General features: G+C 41.4%; 1 protein-coding gene across 1 annotated transcript in view; it reads right to left on the bottom strand.

Annotated features, from left to right (window-relative positions):
- The window catches only part of SLC4A7 (solute carrier family 4 member 7), an 88,633-nt gene extending 76,493 nt beyond the window's left edge, over positions 1–12,140 (bottom strand). The window contains exons 1-2 of the mRNA XM_063128083.1: positions 11,982–12,140; positions 8,145–8,183 (exon numbers count right to left, since the gene is read on the bottom strand). Coding sequence (XP_062984153.1) covers positions 8,145–8,183; positions 11,982–12,029 — 87 coding nt within the window. The 5' untranslated portion in view covers positions 12,030–12,140. The remainder of the gene's footprint in view (positions 1–8,144; positions 8,184–11,981) is intronic.
- Positions 12,141–21,186: the final 9,046 nt, after the last annotated feature.

Raw genomic sequence — 21,186 nt, 5'->3', positions numbered from 1 at the left:
AGTTTTAATTGTTTAAATTGGTTTTACTGTTTTTAAATTCTGTACTAGTTTTAGCTTATTAATGGTTTGATTTGTTTTTAGCTGTGTATATTTATTGTTTTATATTGGTTGTTTGATTTTTATCTGTATGCCACCCTGAGATCCTTGTGATTCAAATGTCTTAATAAATAAAATCTCAAAAATTTTGTGGCCACTACTCTGCATTTTCCAAAGTAGCCATAAATATAACTGATGTGCCCTCCATAATTGTGTCTATTTCTGGTCTACCTGCCTAAAATACAATGTAGTAGGACCTGAACTGTCAGAGAAGACTGGGTTCAGGACTACTCAGCTTATTAAACAGAAAACTGTGCAAATTATTGCTTTATATCCCCACAAAAGTAAGTAGACTAGGTGTTATATCTATTGTGTTTTATTTTTTAGTTGTTTTGTTGTGGCTTATAGCCAAGCAACACAGAGTGAAGCTTTAAAAGTTCCAAAAACTTAATACAGCTTCTCTAATAATAATGATGAAACAATGCAACTGAAGACACTGCTATGGCCCTCATCAATCTGGTGCCCTCCAGTTGTTTTATACTGCAACTTTCATGATTCCTAACTACTGGCAATGCTGGCTGGGGCTGAGGGGCACTGAAGTCCACAACATCTGGGGAAGGCTGCACTAAAGCTTTACATGATTGGAACAGGCAGCATGTGGCCATAATCATGGCACATTGGCTGTGGGGAGGGCAGCTGGCTTTAGATTTTATTGCAAGGTAAATTGGCCCTTATTTGAGACTCTGTCTCTTATTCTAAAATCAGGTGTGTGTGCAGATACGTAAGTTTAGGACCTTTAACTTAATTCAGTTTTGTGTTATTAATAGTTAATACAAAAATAACTAACTATTTGATGCACATTATGACCAGAACCTGACAACCATGTGAGCAGGAACATATGATCAACTATGTTAGCTCCAGTGGCCGAAATACGTAATTTTCTGCTTCTGCCTTTGGGGCCCTTGCTGTCTAACAGCATATAATTGGATTTGTAAAGGGCTTGTAAATTGTATACCAGCTGAATCGATTTTAATGTCCCTTGAACTACAGAGAAAGGGGGTGTTACTATAATTGTCCTTCAACTCAAAATGTGCCATTGTCTTGTCTAGGGCATTTAAATATAGTCAAGAGTAATTAGAAATTGCATATCATATAATCTGATTTTAAGTGTCTATTTTTTCACTACACTAAGCAGCTTGCAGTTTCCAAAATGCAGCTTAAGTAGCTTCCATTAAAGATGATTAATTTAAATGAACACTAGCACCAGTGTGACTTGTAGATAGATGATGTAGATATACTGAATGCATCAAGCCTTAAGAGAGTGAAACAAACAGATTTTGTTTTTATATAACTAGGTCATCAGCAGAAGCACTTTTTGGCATTGCAAGCACAGCCTTCCTTTCAGCACTTTGACAGCACATATTGTACTAAACTACTACTAGCAAGGGCTAAGCATAGAATCAGTTTAGCATAGGACTGTGCCACTTTAACTTGATACTTGAGAGAAATAAAGAGAACTCAGATCACCCTTCTTCTGAAGCTCTACTGATAACACATCCTGAGCTTTCCTCTGAAATCAAAATGCAACTTTAACTCACAAAAATATGTGCTTAAATCTGAAATCTACTGCGAATATCATATAAATTGTCATACGAACTAAACGCTTGCACTGAACATCATAGATATAGCAAATTTGAGAGCAAAGTACTCTAGCAGTTAATCACCCCTGAATAGAGAAAGATGCTACTGCCAGAGAAAAGGAAAAATTGTTACATTAGAAGATAGTCACAGATGCTAAAAGGAATAACTATGACTTACCAGAGGCAGCAGCCCCTGCACCTTCTCCTACTCCTGGCAACAGTAACTATCTCCCGCACGCTGACTGTTCTGATCACTGATGGTAACAAATCTCTCCCTTCGTCTCAGTTAGAGAAGAGTTACAAAACCATACGTTCATTGGCATATTCTCTCATTAGAAGAACACCAGATGAATCAAGCCTTAACTCTTTATCTCATATTTCCGATATGGAATACACTGCTCACATATTCAATTGAATTTCAAAGGAGAAACTCTAGTTTTTGCTTTGAAGACTTAACACTTAAATTTAAAGAAAACCACAATCGTACATCTACATGAACCAGGAGTAAATAAGAAAGCTACAATTAGGAATCCCTATCTAAAAGCGGTTTGAAAGATGTAATGTATTACTGGTCACATTTATTTATTTATTTATTTATTATTTAAGGATTTTTATGTCGCCATTCAACCAAAAAAGGCTCTCACGGCGGCTTACAAAATATTTCTTGACAGTCCCTGCCCACAGGCTTACAATCTAAAAGACATGACCCAAAAGGAAAGGGGATTGGGAGGGAGGAGGAGGAGGGGGAAAAGGAAAGCAAATTCAGGCACTACAATCTTAGTTGGAAAGTTCAGCAGTTACAGTTGACAGCAGGAGGGAGGGGGCTCTCAGCTGGAGCTGGACCCAGGCACGGTGGAGAGGTGCCTGGCTGCTGCTTCCTCCCTCTCTGGTGGCCTCTGCAGAGACAGTTGGTAGCAGGAGGGAGGGGGCTCTCAGCTGGAGCTGGACCCAGGCACGGTGGAGAGGTGCCTGGCTGCTGCTTCCTCCCTCACTGGTGGCCTCTGCAGAGTTCATGTTTTATATTAAGATTTCTTACTTCTAGAAATTGAATATACAACAGCTTATTGCAAAACTGATCCTGTCATTTGCACATTTCAGTCTCCACACATGTCAAACTACTTTTTAAGTTTTATCTGTACGATTCATGTATCTTATCTGCAAACTCTTCAAAGAAATTCACTGCAACGCCCTGAAGTCTTTACTTCTGAAATAAAAATAGATGCATCTATTTAAAAGTACAGTCTGCTGCTACAGAAACACCAACTGCAGGATAAGCAAATGTGCCATGCAATCCTGCACATGTCTACTCAAAGTCTCATTAAATTCAATGAGTATTCAATGAGATTGGAATGTAAATGTTAGCAATGAAGTTATTTCTTGTTTTCTGCATCTTCTGCTTATTCTCATAGCAGATTTCTCTAACCAAGAGATAAGAGCGCCCTCTAGTGCCACTGCAGCAGCACTCCCTGTGGAGTTTTTGTTTTGTTTTCTTTATTTTAAAAACAAAACAAAATGTGACAAACAAAAATGTATCTGCTGACTGAAAAAGTACTTATAAACTAAATTGTTGTATCAATGCAGAAATGTTTGTATACTTTCTATCCAAATAGACACTAGAAATCCTGAACTGAGATTCTACGCTTCCGTTTTTTAGGAAAGAAATGCATAGGAGGGGAGAACCACTCAACTCAAGACTATAGAAGTTAGGCATGGCAGAAGTAGAACAGAGTAATGTTTTCTGTTTAAGTTTTTTTTAAAAAAAATCTAATTTAAAAGTAATTTTGTTAATTTGTACAGCAGCAGAGCTGTGGCTGGCTGCCCCTTGCCTGGATTTTCCTATGCAAGCCAAATGGCTTCTAAATGCATCTTATGCTCGCTCTGGTCCTTTATCTATAGACTCCTTTGTTACCTAGAGATGTGAAGGCCCGGAAAAAAACCAGAAAAATCGGGGGGGAAATGGGTTTTTTCCTGAAGCTTTTTTTTGTTTTTTTCAGCATGATGAATAAAATATTTAAGACAAGGTATTCAGATATTTACTTCTCCAAATGATTTCTAAAAACTGTACAGTATCAGATTACAATCTCTGTGCACCAAGGACAAGCAAGTCCTAGGTTGCAAACTTGAGACTACAACTCTCAAATGCAAGAGGAAGATGCATTTCTGTCTCTAGGGGGTACTTCCATGGAAGCAGAGACTGAAACTAATACTGATAGCTATAGGTCAGAAAATTGACTAAATTTCATGCATATTCATTGAACCTTAGTGTCCCTCCCATTTTTCTCAGTTTTTTATGGGAATGGGGGCTTTATGTCTTGACACTGGAGGACTAGCAGACACATAGATAATTTTCTTTGTTACTAATGTTGGTGGTTTCTTCAGTTGTTTTTTAAAATTGTTTTTTGCCTGCTCCTCATAAACTGGCAGAACCAAAGAGGTTCCTTACAGTTCAGGTGTTCCTAACAGTTCAGGAGCTTGTAGCTCAAATTGTTACCCAAAAAAAGTAAAAAAAGTAAATTAAATTTGTAATAATTGTTTGAATACACTACTTTTAATATACCAAATGTAATAATTTTATGCCAAACCAACTTGGACATAATTACATTTTATGTTCCTAAAGTAACAAAATAACTTTCAATCTGTAAAAAGTGCCAATATTGCATTCTTTAATTTTTTCTGAAAATTTCCAATTTTCCCCAGAAAAAAATAAGGAAAAAACGGATTTTTCCCATGGCTTCAAAATTTCTGGTAATTTTACATCTCTATTGTTACCTTGTATGCCTTTTTGGCATCACTTACAGAGATGAGACCAAACCACCCCACCACCACCAAAAACAGATTCTGTAGGCAAGAGACAGAAAGGCTCCACATTCTCAAAGGCTCCACATTTTCAGAAACACAAGAAGAGAATTGTGCTCTGGAATTCTCAAGAGAATTCCAGAGCATTAGGGCTGCTACTGAATGGACAGTGTTGCTAATCTAGATCAGGCACTCATCAGAAGATCTCTGCCAGATGAAGACTCATATGGAAACGTTCTTCATACTTGCATTAAACCCAGTGAAATCAATGAGACGTAAGTTAATTATGTAACACCATGAAATACCTCATTACAGTATTCACTTTGAGCGCAGTTCCATATTATAAAAATAAAAGTAATCTGTCATTATTTTCAGTGGAAGAGCTGCAAGCTATTTCCTGAACAAGATAAAACCAATGCACACAGTAGCATATGTAACTTTATTACCCAACTTCAAGCTATTTTGTTTTAACTGTTTTAATTGTTTTTACTGCTTTTAAATTATATACTGGTTTTAACTTGATTAATGGTTTAATTTGTTTTTAGCTGTGTATATTTATTGTTTTATACTGTATGATTTTATCGGTACACCTGCTGAGATCCTAGTGAAATAGGGAGGGATACAAATGTTTTAAATACATAAATAATATTTTCAGGACTGCATTTTATCTATGACTATGTGTGCATACAATCAGGCTTGCTAAAACTCACTCAAGGAGCAAAATAAAGTTATAATTATGGTAAGAAACTATGAAATCTGGCTAAGCCAAGTGCTTTTTCAAAAGGTGGCTTCAGCCCACAGCTAATAAATACCTTTCCTATTTTCACTAGTTTAGACATAAATCAGATCTAGTGGATCTGTTGTAGTATAAACTGGAGAAAATATGACCCTAACTTACCTGGCTATTCAAAGAGCCAATAAAGAGAAAAGTGACAACATTGCAACTGAAGAAGTTTCAAACTAGAGTACTTCACTCCTATAAGACTTTAGTAGCATTGGTTTGGGAGAGAATAATGAAGTACCTACACATAACTCAGTACTAACTGAAGAAACATGATTAATGAAGGACAATGACATTAGGTGACAAATGTGTATATGTCTATAGCCAGCATCCCTATATACAAACTATTTTGAGTTAGACTTTTTCTGGCAGAGGACTGCAATAAAATCCTATGCACAGTCCAACTGCAAGCTACCCAAATAAAACACAAGGCAATATATATACATGGTGAATCAGATCAAAAGCAAGTAGAAAATATTTCTCATACAATGCATTTTCAATGTATTTTTTAAACTATTCAAACTAGTCTCAGTTGCCTGAATATGAACTGCATAGCATTGCACAAGCACAAGGACTATACCACGTGTTTTAAAACAGCTATATAGACAACCAAACTTTAAAACACTAAGTGGTAAGCACGCTATGCCAAACCAAAGTGAAACATACATTGGGGAAGCTCTAAAATAGAATCTGAAGAGTTCCATCTTTTCGCATTAACAGACGGTCTCGGAGTACCTCCGTTTTATTAAATACTAAGATTAAATGAAAATTCCCCCGTCTCTCTCACTACTTTGCCCCCACCCCCACATTGGCACTCTCTTTCATCCCCAGTATAAAGAACTAAACAAGCATGCAAACATAAAGAATGATTATCTTCCTTTTGCTGGTATGTTCATCTCTTTCTTCTCCCCACTTATTTCAGATAATTCAGCAATAATGGCAAGCGGAAGGAGAGATGAGAGGGAAATGGTGGGGCTTGCCAACAACCCAAGGAGCTCACTGCATCTCTCTTACACCCAGTAACCATCTGGCACAGCTAACTGCCTACCAGGGACACACATGCATATAACAACAGGAAAAGGGGGGAACATTAATAATTCATTAGACCTATTTTTAGTAGGCTCCAGTGGTTAAATTAAGATTGATTACTTGGCCCCCAAAAGATATATCAGAACCTGTGTGCCTGGCCTGCTTCAACTGTTACAAAAAGTCCTTAATGGTACAAATTTCCATGAAGCCCTCAGGATCCTACATATATGTAAGCTGCGGTATGGTTTAACATAGCTTTGTGGCATTTACCCACATATTTATATATATGTAGGCCAATGTTACATTGAAGCCTGTTACTTTGATGTAGAAATTACCTCCCAAGTAGGGATTTTTCAAGATGTGTATTAATTAGGATGTAGGGCAGTGTCCAATGGTAGTCCTACTTAGAGATGTAAAGTTTCCAGAAATTTTTAAGCCATGGGGGAAAACAGGGTTTTGTTGTGGTGGTGGTGGTTTTTATGAGGAAGGGGAAACAGAATTTTGGGGGGAAATTGAAAAAATAAGCTGTGTTTATTTATTTTTAAGCACTCTTTAAAGATTTAAAGTCACGTTGTTGCTTCAGGACAGCCTTTCCCAACCTGGTGCCCCCCAGAAATTTTGTACTTCAGCCCCTATCTAACTCAGGCAGGATAGCCAATGGTTAGGAATGCTGGCCACTGTCGTCCAAAACATCTGTAGGGAACCAGGTTGAAGAAGGCTGCTTTAGGAACATAAAGCAGGTTTTATCGTCCTAAAGTTATATTATATATGGTTTGCTCACAAAATTATCATTATATTTGAAAATATTAGTAAATTTGAAATTGTCTGAATAAACTATACTTTTAAAAATTAATATACCAAACATAATTAATCTCATGAGCAAAACAAGTTATACATAATATATTTTAAATTCCTAGTTTATGTTTGACCAGAGAGAATTTCAGCAAGTAGTCCCTGAAATACCTTGAGTAATCCTAGAACTCCTAGAAACTAGAGTAAGCACGAAGATCTGGAGGCAGAGAAAGACAAGTCCAGAAACACAGGACTCTACAGAACAAAACCCAAACTGTCAAGAATGCACCTTTTCTTTCATATTATATGGTGACCCTATTTACAAGTTGAGAAACTGAGCATGACTTGGAGCATCCCAAAAAGTCTCTCAGTAAAAGATACATTGGATCAATAATTTCAATAAGTAGTAACTGTGTTGAGAATCTTAGAGAGAATTAAAAAATATTTTTCCCCATGGCTTCATTATTTCCAGACATTTTACATCTCTAGTCTTTCTATAAAAGTCTTATTACATAGTTTCCAGAAATCATCTAGGGGGTGGGGAGTAAAGGCTTGGTAACCATATATAAATATCTTGTCTTTAATTCTAAAAGAAAATATTTCATATTCCAAAGTTGTTCAGTTTTTCAGAAAACAAAACAAAAACAGTCCATAGAAAAAACAAAAAATGTTAATGGCAAAAAAGTGGTGATAAAAAAGCAGTGCCCTGAAGGAAATAAAGAGGTGCAACTAAACATTCTGCTTTTAAATAAACAAGACTTAGTTATTGCAGAAAGGAAATACACACAGGCCTACATCCATTTAATTATAAAAACATTTTTGTATTAAAATAAATGAGAGGAATTTTTTCTCCAGACAGGAAAACAGAACTAGGCAGACCACAATCTACATCAGCTTATAGGTGAGTAAAGACAATTAAATTTTCCATGATTATAAAACCACACTCAATTCTCTCTTAGAACACATTATGAAGAAGAGATATTTCTGCAAAGGATGCAACAACATCTTAAAGAAAAGTTAGCAATTTTGACAGACAGGTTCTCTATCATCAAAAGATTAATGGATCCCACCTCCTTCAAGAAGCTGGATCCACCGTCTCCTTCAGTAATCTGTAAGAATTCAAAGGGTTCAGAATTATTCCCTCAAAAAAATATTCTGAGAAAGAATCTAAGATCTATGCGATCACTCAGCCCAGTGAGAGGACAGCTAGAGCATCAAGATGAGGACAAGAAGGATCCACATCGTCAAAAGAACCTTCAAAAACCACCACAGAACCAGCAACCTGATCAAATGTTCTCCCCTTTTTATACCGTATTCATCACTGTAATGATCAGCTGCTGTGAGACACTTAGCCCTAGTTCTAAGCCAGGGTGTGGAAAACCCCATGTTGTTGGACTGCAACCCCCACCAGCCCTAGATTATAAGTGTTGCAGTCCAGCAACATCTGGAGGGCCACACACTACCCATCCCAGGATTGACCAGAGAATTGGTATATAAATGAAGGCAATACAAAGATGAGCCCTGAAGTCCTACCAAGCAAAAACTGCTGTAACTAGTGGAGTCTTCCCACAACTGATGCCATAGTAAACCACTTGGGGAAACACACACACCCATTCACACTGTCATTGAAATCTCCCCTTCCCATCTCTCACACTCAACGCAAGCAATTAGGCTTAGAAAAAAAGTTTCATTCACATCAATTGGACCTTCTCCCCCAACCCACCCCCCAAACTCAGGGGTGTTGAATCTCATTAAATTCAACAGCCAAATTCCATTTTGGAGCAGCTCTCATGGGCTGCATCCCAGAGGTTGGTGTGGCAAAAGGTACAGAGTCAAAATACCACGCATTTTTTATCTTAATAACAACAAAGCTTAATTTTAGGCCCCATCCACACAATCATGTTGAGTGGGGGAGGCAAGGTAACGTATCCACAGAGCGGGGAGTGGTAGGAAAACAACAACGCATGCACCCACCACACAACTGTGACCCCGTGGAATGCCATAACTTATTTACCCCTTGCCACTCCATGGATAAATCTGTGGTCTCCTACTGCAGTGCCCACATATCCCAGTGGGCGCCATGGTGCAACTCAGGCCATAACAACCTCCACAGCAGTTGAAATGGCTACCTAACCATCTGAAAGTTGCCAGAAATGGTGGTTGCCCTGGTCGGCGGACTCTACAGCCACCACAATTCATTTCTCTTTCATCATTTCAGGGCCAAAAAATCACAGGGTTCCCACCAGTCAACACAAGAACCATTATGGATGCCCGCTAACCATCCTACAGAAAGTGGATAGCAGGCATAGGCACTTGACCCACCATTGGTGGGGGGGGGGGAATCTCCCATCACACAATATACTAACCCACTGTGGGTCTAGTCTTATTAGAGACATTTTTACTTTTAGAATGGGATGGAAAAGTACATAAAACCCAAGAGATCACCAAATTATTAGTAATTGGAGGAAAGGGAGTGGCATAAGGGAAATTGTGTGGCCACCTGGGGAACCCCAGAAGGTCAAATTTGGTCTTCAGATCTGAGGTTCTGCAGCCCTGCCCTAAGTTTAACTGCCACATGTGGGGGGGGGGAGAGTAAGACTGTGAGCCAGATGCAAAGGTTCAGCAGGCCATAGGTTTCCCATCCCTGTTTTACAGGATTAAGCACTACAGAAACATAGGGCCTGATCCACCACATTGCTCTGCAATTAGGCTCTGGACTGTACTACACAGTTGCCCATCCCAGCCTTCCTAAGCTCCTACAAGTCTCAGCCATACATGGAGCCCAAAGGCTATCCCTCTTGTGCCCCTTCTGGTGACACCACTGTGGGAAGGGAAAAGGTTCAAATAAACCCTTGACTAGGGGCCACAAACCCTAGGAGCCCTACCTTTTGGATGGGCACAGTTGCAACTCACCAAAAAACAGAGCTACCAGAACTTACAGCTCCTAAACTTCTCTTTTGAGCCCCAGTGATGTTATCCACAAGCCTGTGTGCCCCAGGTGTTACTGTGTTTTGCGTGACTGGTTTACTAAATCAAACTTTAAGTTATTGTGAACTAAAGTAGACAATTTGTAACTGAAAATGTTGCACAGGCATCTAAACCAAAACCCTATTTTCAAGCGTCTCTCTTTTTCTCTTCCCTCTCTTGTTTTGTTTTTTATATTAAAAAGTTTTAAAAAATTAATAAAACTAGTATTTTTAAAAAATAGTCTAGATTAGGATGCCACTAACATCAGGCATTTAGCAAGAGGTTCTTCCACATGCAAGAACAACATTAGCATGAAATTCATGTCTATACTACTTGATGGATCTTTTCCATCTACCAGCTAATCTGTATTCTAACAGCCAAAACACAACTTTAATACTTTATCATAACAAGAACAGTTTCTCCAATCCAAAAAATAACATACATTATCTTTTAATGTATAGATATTAAATAAGTGTATCAAGTCTAATAATTAACTTGTTTACTACATGGTGTTAATACAGGCCACTCTTCAAGGAGCAAGAAAAATGATGAAGAAAAGCTTGTATAGTTGAGTGTTCACTCACTTAACTTCTTTTGCCAGCAGAAAAGTTTTCCAACACCTAGCACCTATCTACAACTACACTTTACACTAGATTAATTGCCATAACATAGCCCCAAGGAACCTTGGTAATGATCCCAAGGTTAGCATTAGGACAAAGTCATAGAACCGCTCAACAAAAACCCTGATTAACTCATCCACACAGAGAAGAAAGAAATAACAGCAAAATACTTTTTTTTATATGGTAGCGCTTAAAAAGCGACATGTCTGCCTCATTTCATCCCTAGCCTTGAAAGGAAGCAAAGTGAATCACTGTTACGTTATCCTTCTCTGCCCACCTCCATAAACACAGGCAATGAAAAGGGCCTAGAAATAGCACACCACTTCCTTGAGCTCTCTCTAGGACTGAAAAATCTTGAGGACAAAAGAGGCTAACGATGTGTTTGCACTCATGGAGAGTCAAAAGAAGTAAGGAACAGGGGAGAAAGAGAGGTCTCTCATGGGGCACCACAGCAGCTGCCTCCATAGATTCACCTACACTGTTGTGCTCTGTGCGCACAACACATGTCCATGTGTCTCTACGAAGGGAGAAGCTAGAGTCGATCTTACAGCCTGCCCACTATCCCCTTTACCCTGTTTGACACTTCGCAGTCTGTGCAAAAGAATCTGATGTGGGAATGGGAGGAGAGCGGGGGGGGGGGGGAGAGGAGACAGCGAGAGAGAAGCAGCGAGGCTTGGAACAAAGAGCCCCGGCTTCCTCTCTGGCCTGCCCTTACCGTATCAAGAGCCCTGCGTGAACAAAAGCAGGGAGCTACTACTAGCAAGAGCCGTTGCCCCGAGAGGGAGAAGACGAACACCTCTAAATACACCCCCTCCTTCCCTCCCACACGCTAAGAGAGCAACTGGGGGATTATGAAGATGCTGACGAGAAATACTCAGCTAAGAGGGGGGGGATTAAAGCGAGTAACAGCCAACTCTCTTAGCCCCCACCACCACCGCCACACACACAATCCATCCACGGGTGAATTGACAGCAGCTTTATTCTCTCTTGGCTTCGTGCTCGGCGGGGAGGGGCTACCACGGGGAAGGGGAGATCTCTCCTAAACCGCTCACATGCTCTCGGGACTGACACCTGTGTGTGTGCGAGAGAGAGAGGGGGAGAGAAAGACCGGAAGAATGAGCGCCTGTCTTTGTGTCGTCTCCTCAGGCATTAAGTGCCCGCCAACGGCGGCGGCGCTTCCTCAGAGAGAGAGAGAGAGAGAGAGAGAGAGAGAAAGAGGGGCATCGACCCTCGAGCCCCAGCGAAGAGGGAAAGAGGAGGGGCGACGCCTCCCTTTTGTATCCCCAACTTTCGCCCCGCCGCCGCCCCTCGCTTAATTACCGTTGTGAGTAGCGGTTTCATCTGCTCCCCTGCCCGCTCCTCCTCCATGGCGCGCTGAAGGGCGGACAGGGCTTGAGAGGGGATTGCGGGGTGGGGGGGGGGTCGCTGCACAAGGCGGCGGAGGGAGAGCAGGGAAACGCGGCTCCTTCTGTTGGCGGCGGCAGCAACGAGGCTCCCCCTGGCCCGCCGCTTTTGCTCTCGCCGGAGCCGAGCCGGCTCGGGCCTAGCCACGCCCCTCCGCTGTCCGATTGGCAGCGTTCCTGGCCAATCGGCGTGAGAATGCGGGTCCTCCTCTCGGCTGAGCGAGCGGCGGGGAGAGAAGTGAGGCTGGGCCGCTTTCTCTCGTCTCTTCTGAGGAGGGCGGATGTGTGGGTGGGAGAGAAGAGGGGGATTTTCGGAGGGTGAAACAGATTACAAGGCGACCTCCTTCTTCCCTCAAAGGGAACCCCTTCACGCGAAAGCTGTCCACTCCCACGGATCCGCTCCGTCCTACGAACAAGTAAAAGTCCCACTGAAAGAACTTTAGTTCTGGGTTCACGCGCCCAAAATTGAGCAGCGCGGGAGGAATTGAGGAGAGGGGCAAAAAAAAAAAAAAAAAGCAAAGGAGGGTTACAAAAATGGAAGGTGACGAAGACGCCTGGAAACACCCGCCCCGCCCCGCCCCGCTTAAAAGGTTCTTCCACGGTTAAAACCTCTCCTAGTAGCACCAAAAGGAGAAGACAGAATATCCGCCCAATGCCTTTTAATTGGTAGCCTAGGAGCCCTTTGTCTGGAAGCAGCGTCACTGAGGTGCTTCCAGATGAAGGGTTTGACTCCTTGCACTCGTACTCAGGAGGCCCCGTGTAGCTCCTAAGAACATAAGAGGAGCGATGCTGGATCAGCGTGTTCTGTTCACACGGTGGCCAACCAGCGGCCCACAGGAAACCCACAGGCAGGACATGAGTGCTCTTCCTCTTTTTCTTCTTAGCAGATTTTCTGCGGTAAAAAAAGGCAGAAGAAGCTGTAGGAAAACATGGGTCGGGTTATGACAGGAAGAGGATGACGTCTAGAACCCCTGTATTCCATGAATGAGGGATGGCGATGGTGCAATGAAAGCACGGTATGTGCAAATGAGAGAGGCAGTTTGGCTTTCTTGACATACCAATGTTTAGTTCAATCATGCATCCCTTCTTGGCCAGAAAAATTACTCTGTGTGTTGCCCCGAATAAGTCAGCTCCGGCTTAGTTTTCTTCCTTGAAAATGAGAATCAAACTGACCCACCCAACAGAGTTCTTGAAAAGCAACAACTATGTGCAGCACTTTGTACAGTTCAATGAGCATTGGAAGGTACACTGATTAGTGCTGTAATAAAACAGCTGCCTTTAAACATATCTGCTCCCTTTGAAGTTGGAGTAATTGATGAATGTATGAGACCAAATCTACACTACTGCTTTAAAGCGCTTTATAACAGTTTTGAAAACGGTACATGGAGTGTGTCCTGGGCCCCAACAGTTGTCAAAACTGTTATAAAGTGCTTTAAAGCAGTAGTGTAGATCCTGCCTGGGCCCCTAACAGCATGTTCCTATATACAAGTATACTCAGAAGTACCACTGGGTTCAGTGACTGGCATTTTACAGCCAAGAAAGTGTACATAGAATTGTAGCCTTAGGGTGACTCTACATTGGGGTGGGGGGAGGGAAACACACCTTTGCCATGTTTTCTTCTTCTGGGGTCTTTCTGCATTAACTGGTTGTTTTAGACTGCGACCACGTGATTTATAATTGAAAACTTCCCCTCTTGGCAATGCTCCGTAAAGTTAACTGAAACAGCATCTAGTGGTCCGTGATATCCTGCGATAATTTTAAATAGTGCATCATCTCTAGTCTTTTTAAAAGCAAGGTTATGGGGGAGGGCGTAGAAAACATCTTGGAGGTTGATGGCATCATGTAAAGGACCCACAAACTTACATGAGTGGCCAATCATGAGCATGCAATAAATCACTCATGTAGACAAGCTCTTAGAGTGGAGGGGCTATGTGGTGAGGTATAATCTTGATGGTGGCAATGGAAGAAGCCTGTAAGGATACTGTAGCCTCCCACTTCCTCAGTGACCCCAAAGCAACATGGACCGAGGTCACTGGGTGGTGGAGCAGGCTTTAACCTTGCCCTCCCACAGCAACCCTAAAGAAGCCAAAATTGCTGCGTTGCAATCACAATCAGAGTAGTTTGGAGGGGTTTTGCTTTAGCTTCTCTATCCCAATAATTCCACTCCCCTTGTGTGCATGCTTTTATGTGTGCATACATGCGTGTATACTCACCCACCCCCGTCCACCACCTAGCATCTCATGCGGCCTTCAGGCCTTCCCTAAATGAATGAAATTGAATCTCCTGCATGTAAAGCACATGTTCTTCCACTTAAATATGACCACCCCCATACTCCCTCTCATGGTTCCTAATTTCATCCCACCCCTTGCATTTCCAAAAATGCATTTACTAATCAAGAGATTTTATTTATTTGCAGTATTTTTCACCCAAAAAAAGTCTCCCAGAGGGCTTACCAAGCTTAATAATGAGAAAGTCCCTGGCCTCAAGCTAACAATCTAAAACATGCAACACAAAACAAAGAGGGAAGAGGGGGGAAAGCACAACTCAGACACTTGTTTTTGGTTTCAACTTTCTTATTATAGGTGTTCCTTCTGGCAGGGAACAGTGAAGTGAATGATACTTGAATCATATACTTGGATTAAGTAAGAGGAAGGGAACTGATAGCTGGGTCATGTGGAGATAAACAACTATTTAATGAAACAACTATGTATCCATTTAATATTCATAATTTTAATAGCACAGGGACGTGATAATTCTAGGGTGGATTGAGAGCTAGTGACTTGCCCAGGGAGCTAAATGGGTGAACAGAGTCTTGAATTTTACCCTTCTATGCAAAAAAATCAAGCATTTTAACAACATACCGTAAGTTTTTTCTACAGGTGTTCCTGGGTTTATATATGCAGTATATACACATTACATTACCAATTCAATGTCTTAATTATAATGACATAATTTTAAAAAATTTATTGCATTGTTTCCTAAGTTCAAGATGTCAGTTAAATACCATTGCAAGATAAAACTTCTGTCTCCCTTTCCCATGAGTGTCTGTTTTGGGAGATGATGTTCTTCCCACACAGACTCCTTCCACTGTTCCAGGCAGTGACATCACAGTCAGCTGCTGCACAGCCAACTTACAAAAGAGTTTGGACAGCCTTTTGGCTGGGGACCAAGTTCCCAATTAAGTATATGCCTCTTCTCTAAATGTTTAAAATGCTCCCAGAATTAGTGCTCCCACTTTGATGCCATCAGGTCCCTCTACCCATCAGTCCTCTTAGCAGAGCCAGCCTTATGTGAAGCAGGAGGAAGCTCCCACATGAGGCGGCAGGGAGTGTAAAGAGCAGCAAATCTGTGCTTCCCCCCTCCCCCCACTTCTTCCAGGAGGGCTCACCTGATTGTCCTGGGCAAGGCAGCCTCGGCACAGCAAGGCAAGTGTTAACAGCTCTTGTTGATGCTGTTCTTCAGCACACCTGCGCAATCGCTTTCATTGTTGGCTGGTCCTTGTCATCCTCCTCCACTTTCAGAGAAGGAGCCTCGTGGGCGGGCTTGTGGCTGCCTTCTCGAAGGCACAGGGCCAGCCTTACCATTGCATGGAAGGAAGTGGGTGTAGCAGACGGAGGAGGAGGGGAAGAGTGAAGCTGCCCCCCTACAAAGGTATCCTGCTTGTTGCCGGCCGTGTAGGCCCAAGTAGAAGCTGCCACTTGATCCGCCCTCATACCTCGACTCCTGACTCTGCTGATCAGCCAGCTTACTTTCCTTAGCAGGGATATGCATGCCTGCTTTGCCAGCATTTTTCCTTCAGGTCCTCCCACTACTAGAATGCAGCCCCCTGAGAGATTCTCCAAAATGGAATCCAGGCTGAAAGAGGTTGTGCACCCCTGGGCTAGTCCAGTGTCATCCAATGAGCTTCAGCCTTCAAGTTCCCCATCTGCTATGATTTGTTTTTTAAAAAATGGCTGAATTTTAGGATCTGCTTTTGTCCACAGATAAATCATTAGGGTGGGGATTATTTGATCCATAGGAAACAAACAGCATTAAAATAACATTGCATAGATATTTCAGTGATATTACCAGCAGATAATCCATACAAAGTGCAGTCCCAAGATGCCACTGCTACACAGCAACTGCCACAGTGGATGTCTCTGGGGCCCATTGAAATCTTATTCTTTGTCAAAGCAAGTGATGCTGCAGTTTTATTCAACAGCTAATTTTCAAAGTTTGGGGGGGCAGGAGGAGAGAGATGATGATAAGGCACACAATATTGGTCTATACAGCAAATATCTTAGGGAGTAATGTATTATGTATATACATCTGTGGTAGAATTTCCAATACACATAAAACTAGATTATATTGTATTATAAAGAGTTTGTTAGTAAAGCAATAGACTGCTACTATTGTTAAATCATCATTTTATGCAAGCCAAGAAGTCCTTGGTTACAGTAAAAACGTACATTAATTGTTTACCTCCAACATTGCTCGTATTCTTTAATAGAATTATTCACTTTAGGAAGGTCAAGATGAACGCCATGCAGTTTATTCACAAGAATGAAGTTTGAAGGCTTAATTTAGGCAATGGTTCACCACAGCTGAGCCTCAGAACTTATTTTCAATTTTTGGCCCAGGTTTATATTCACATTGGTATCTCATGCTATAAAAGAGCAATATCCCTGCTCCAGCAGGCAATTTTTCAATAATCCAATTCTCACATGCATTTTTGACAGGGTAAAATCACCATAACATATCTTTTCTGTGTCATTTTTGCATGTTGAATTTTTCTTCAGAATATGCCATATATGGTAAATCTGATAGCTACCATGCAGTCATAAATTATCACATGCCATTGTTTGGTCAGAGTAAAAATAATACTAATAAACCATTTAAAATAGCAGTGTAAAATGACTTCATTGTGCACACAGTGCGCACAGTTGGGAGTAAGCCCCATAGAACTCAGTGGTACTTCTGACTGAGTAAATATGTATAATACTACACTGTTGATGTGAAAATTAGGCTTTGCTTCTGGATACATTGAAACCAGGTAGAATGTTGTATATATATCCTACAGCAGGGGTGTGCAATATGTAGGCCAAGATACCTGGAGGACTACAAGTTGCTCCTATAGGAGTCCTATCTTATAGGATGGTTTTCAACTGGGGAGATTTTTCCCCCATAATCCTTAAATTCAGTGCAGATAATGGTTTGGGGGTGCCCAATAGAGTTCCATTGCTAAATCAAGCAGATGTAGGCATGGGAGTCTACATGGAAATCTTGTGGATGATATTTGAACTCCATGGAAGAAGGACAGGATACAAATATAACTTACAAATACCATGAACTGTACAGACTATCTTTTGGCTGATCAGAACTCTCAGATAACCTCCAAGATGGCTAAATTTTGTGCTGCTGCAATTGCTTGTCGGCGTGGGATGATATCATCTGATTGTGATAATGTTTTAATCTCTTAAAATATGTGGGACATGTACTAATTAATTGTTATCATATGTTGTTTTATTCATAGTCCCATTTTATTCCGTCGGTTTGGGAATATTATATGTGCTCATATTGTTGTGTTGTTTTGCTGTTCTTGTGACCATAAATAAAATTCATTCATTCATGAACTGGTTTGGTGCTGCCTGTTTTTTTGTAGCTGAAAACGTCAATGCTTAATTTGAATTAAGATCCACTTGTGATAAGTTCCCAAATACGTTTCCTAAGTGAGACCCTGAGACCATAATCTCTCTTAAGTCAGAACTATTGTTCCCTGTGGACATAGAGAAGTGTGATCATGCACAGGACATATTTTCCTCTCCAGGAAGTAATCGCAGCCAGGCTTTCTATTCAGGATTAGGAGGCAGAGCATTCAGTTGAAGTTCTCAAACGTGCTTTGACAAATTGGTAAATGATTGCAGAAAAGGTATCCACATGGTTAATGCCCATTAACATCAATAAGTGGATAAAAGGACATCTTCATTAAATTTAATTGTTCAAGCTGAGGTTTCATAGAATAGTAGAATTGGAAGGGATATAGCCATTGCGTCCAACCACTTTCTCAATGCAGGAATCCACATTAAAGCATACCTGACAGATGGCTGTTCAGATGCATCTTGACTACCTCTAATGTGGGAGAGCCCACTACCTCCCTAGGTAACTGGTTCCATTGTCTATTGCTCTAACAAAGTTTTTCAGAAACCTAGGGGCTGTCTTCACAGAGCTGAGCTGGCGCTGCCTTTCCCCAAAACCCTCTGGTTTCACCTACTCAGGGTTGCGTTGGGTAATCCCCATACCATGGAGGGAGCACAGGGTTTCTACCAGTCATCCAGGTACTGCCCGCCACACAACCTCTTCCTGGTTTTGGGTGAACAGTTGCCAGTGACCTTCTGCCAGGACTACCCCCCAGATTGGCCACGGAGCGAGGTCAGATGGCAGAAGAAGCAGGGTGACCTCACTCCCACTGAAAATGTTGGGCAAGTCCCCAACTTTGAATCTGCAGCTGCGTCATATAACTGCCGCAGTGCAGATTTTCAGCCACCACAGGGCTTTGAGTGTGTGTATAGACAGCCCCCTGGTAGGGTGATTTAGTTCAAGTTCATTCAAACAATTGATTTAAATCATCAGGAAAAGGGACTGATTTAAATGAAATTTCCGGCTATCTAATTGGGCTGTAGATATAAGGTCTGTAAGTTTGTAAAAAGTCCAAGATTCACTCCCTGACACTTCCAGGTACGGCAGGAAAGACTCCTATAGTGTCTGAAATCTCAGAGAGCCACTGTCAATCAGTGTAAACAATATTGAGCTAGATAAGCTAATGTTTTGACTTGGGTGAAAGCTAGCTTCCTATGTTCCTAATTCATCTATTTTTGAAATAATCATTCATACTAGTTGCTATAATAAATATTTGCAAATTTTGGGTCATCAAAACACAAGTGCCGATTGCATTGCAGAATTTATATTAGCTTAGGGGAGCAATTACAAAATTAAGGATTTCCTCTGTCTATACATAAGTAGGATACTAAAGCAAGTTTACTTACAAGGAATTTACAGAGTTCGATGGAACTTAACCCAGGTCATAAAATATAGAATTGCAGCCTTAATATAACTGAAAAGTTTGTTAAAATCAGATTAAATTAAAAACCAGATTTTTTTTAAAAAAAGCTTACTTTTATCCACCGTGTTTAGAAATTACATATAGTTTGCAGCTACATAATTTAACTATTTTGTGGTTCAGTATGTCAAAGGAAACTTGAAGCTCAAAAGAAAAATTAACAAAAAGTGTGTCAGTAAATGAAGGAAGGCTCCTCCTTAGCTTGAGGCCGGTTCATAAGAAGGAGATTTAAAACATTCTTAATGAGAGCAAAAAGCAGAATGAAAAACCTGTTTGTAAACTAAGGTCATGACTGCTGTACATGAAATTACATGCCTCATAGTTTTTTTTTAAAGATTCTATTCTAGGACTTACTGAAATTTTAGCAGACAGCTTCCCTTTTTTAAGAACCAGCAGATGCCATTTCTCAGTCTCCCCCCCCCCCTTTTTTTAAGGGTTCCATAAGTGCATTTGTACATTATGGTTAAAGATACAGCAAATGTCATCTATTCATGTTTCCAAAATTGCTAATATCTATGAGTCCCACAATGCAGTCTGGAGGGAAAACTAAAGTGACCCTTACCTTGGTTTGCTAATTTGTTAGCAATTTACTTGTCAAACCAATAAAAGCATATTATTATTACTAATATAATGAGGTCTGAGAAGCTCAGGATCTTCAAGATTTTTTGAGGATTGACATGTAATCTGCCATATTCTTGCTGCCTCTACCTTTGACTAGCCAGGTTTTCAAAGAACCCAGGAATTGCCAATATGAGTGAACCAGGTCACTATCTCTCAGACTAATCGATCTCATGGAGTTGTGGTGAGGATCAAATGGAGAAGCGCATGCATGACTGCCCTGCCCAACGATTTTAAAACACTCTAGTGCTGAAGAGGGAAGACATCAGATGTGCGGAATCTTCTTTGCTTTTTACTAGGGGTGTGCACGGACCCCCCGCTCCGCTTCACTTCCAGATCTGCGATTTTTGGATCGGCCCGCTTCGCTCCGCCCCCGCTCCGCCCATGTCCACTCCGCTCCGCTGCGGAGCTCCGGATCCGGATCGGAGCTCCGTTTCCCCCCCCCCCCATAGGCTTGTATTAAGCTAAAAAAGTATACAACTTTTTTTCTGTGAAAGTTAGAAACCTCAAGTTTGGCACCATGAAACCTCATGGAGGTATACACACGCACGCTAAGTTTCAAGCCAATCCCATCATCCCCTGATTTTTGGGGAATTTGTGAAAATCGGGCACGATATTCACACCCCTTTCCATAGCTCCGTCAATTTGCACGTTAGAAACCTCAAACTCGCCACCATGATAGCTTATCCAGGGACACACACACACACACAGACTCAAGGCAGTCCCATCATCCCCTGTTTTTTGGCGGGGCTTAAACCTGCAGACATCTCAATGGGGCCATTTCAAAGGAAATCCCAACATGCCATGAATTGGGGAGTAGAGATCATCAACCTAATATGAATCTTCTTCCACACTTGAAAAATGGATTTGGAACTTCCAAAACTCCAAGTGAGCGCAGGAAGGACTTCTCCCCTTAGTCAAAGTCAGACACACACAACATCCCTGCAAGGCGGGCAGGGGAGGAGAGAGGGAAGGCAGGCAGGCAGGCAGCAGACATTTCTGGGGGCATAAGGAAGTGAGCCAAGGATAAGCCAGTAATGCATATAAAATGGAATAAATAAATAAATAAACAAAGGAGGGGTGGAATTAAAAGCAGCAGTGTTACTGAATAAACAACAAGAAGAACTTTTTTAAAAAGGCTATATCTGTCTTTTACCAGCAATAGGGGGACGTGCCCAGGGGAGGGGGAAGCAGCTGCCAGTTCAACTCATGAAAGCCATTGCTTCACCACGAGAGCTGAGGAGTAGAACTGTCACTTCAACTCATGATAGGCATTGCTCCACCACGAGAGCTCTGAGGAATAGAACTCTCACTTCAACTCATGATAGGCATTGCTCCACCGGGTTACTCTCTTTGGAAGGCTCTGATGGCCCTCCAAGTACAGGAGAGAGTGAGGGCACGTCCACAT

This window comes from Elgaria multicarinata, chromosome 1 (genome assembly GCF_023053635.1).
Source record: "Elgaria multicarinata webbii isolate HBS135686 ecotype San Diego chromosome 1, rElgMul1.1.pri, whole genome shotgun sequence".
Taxonomy (NCBI): domain Eukaryota; kingdom Metazoa; phylum Chordata; class Lepidosauria; order Squamata; family Anguidae; genus Elgaria; species Elgaria multicarinata.
This window is presented reverse-complemented; position numbering and strand designations above follow the sequence as displayed.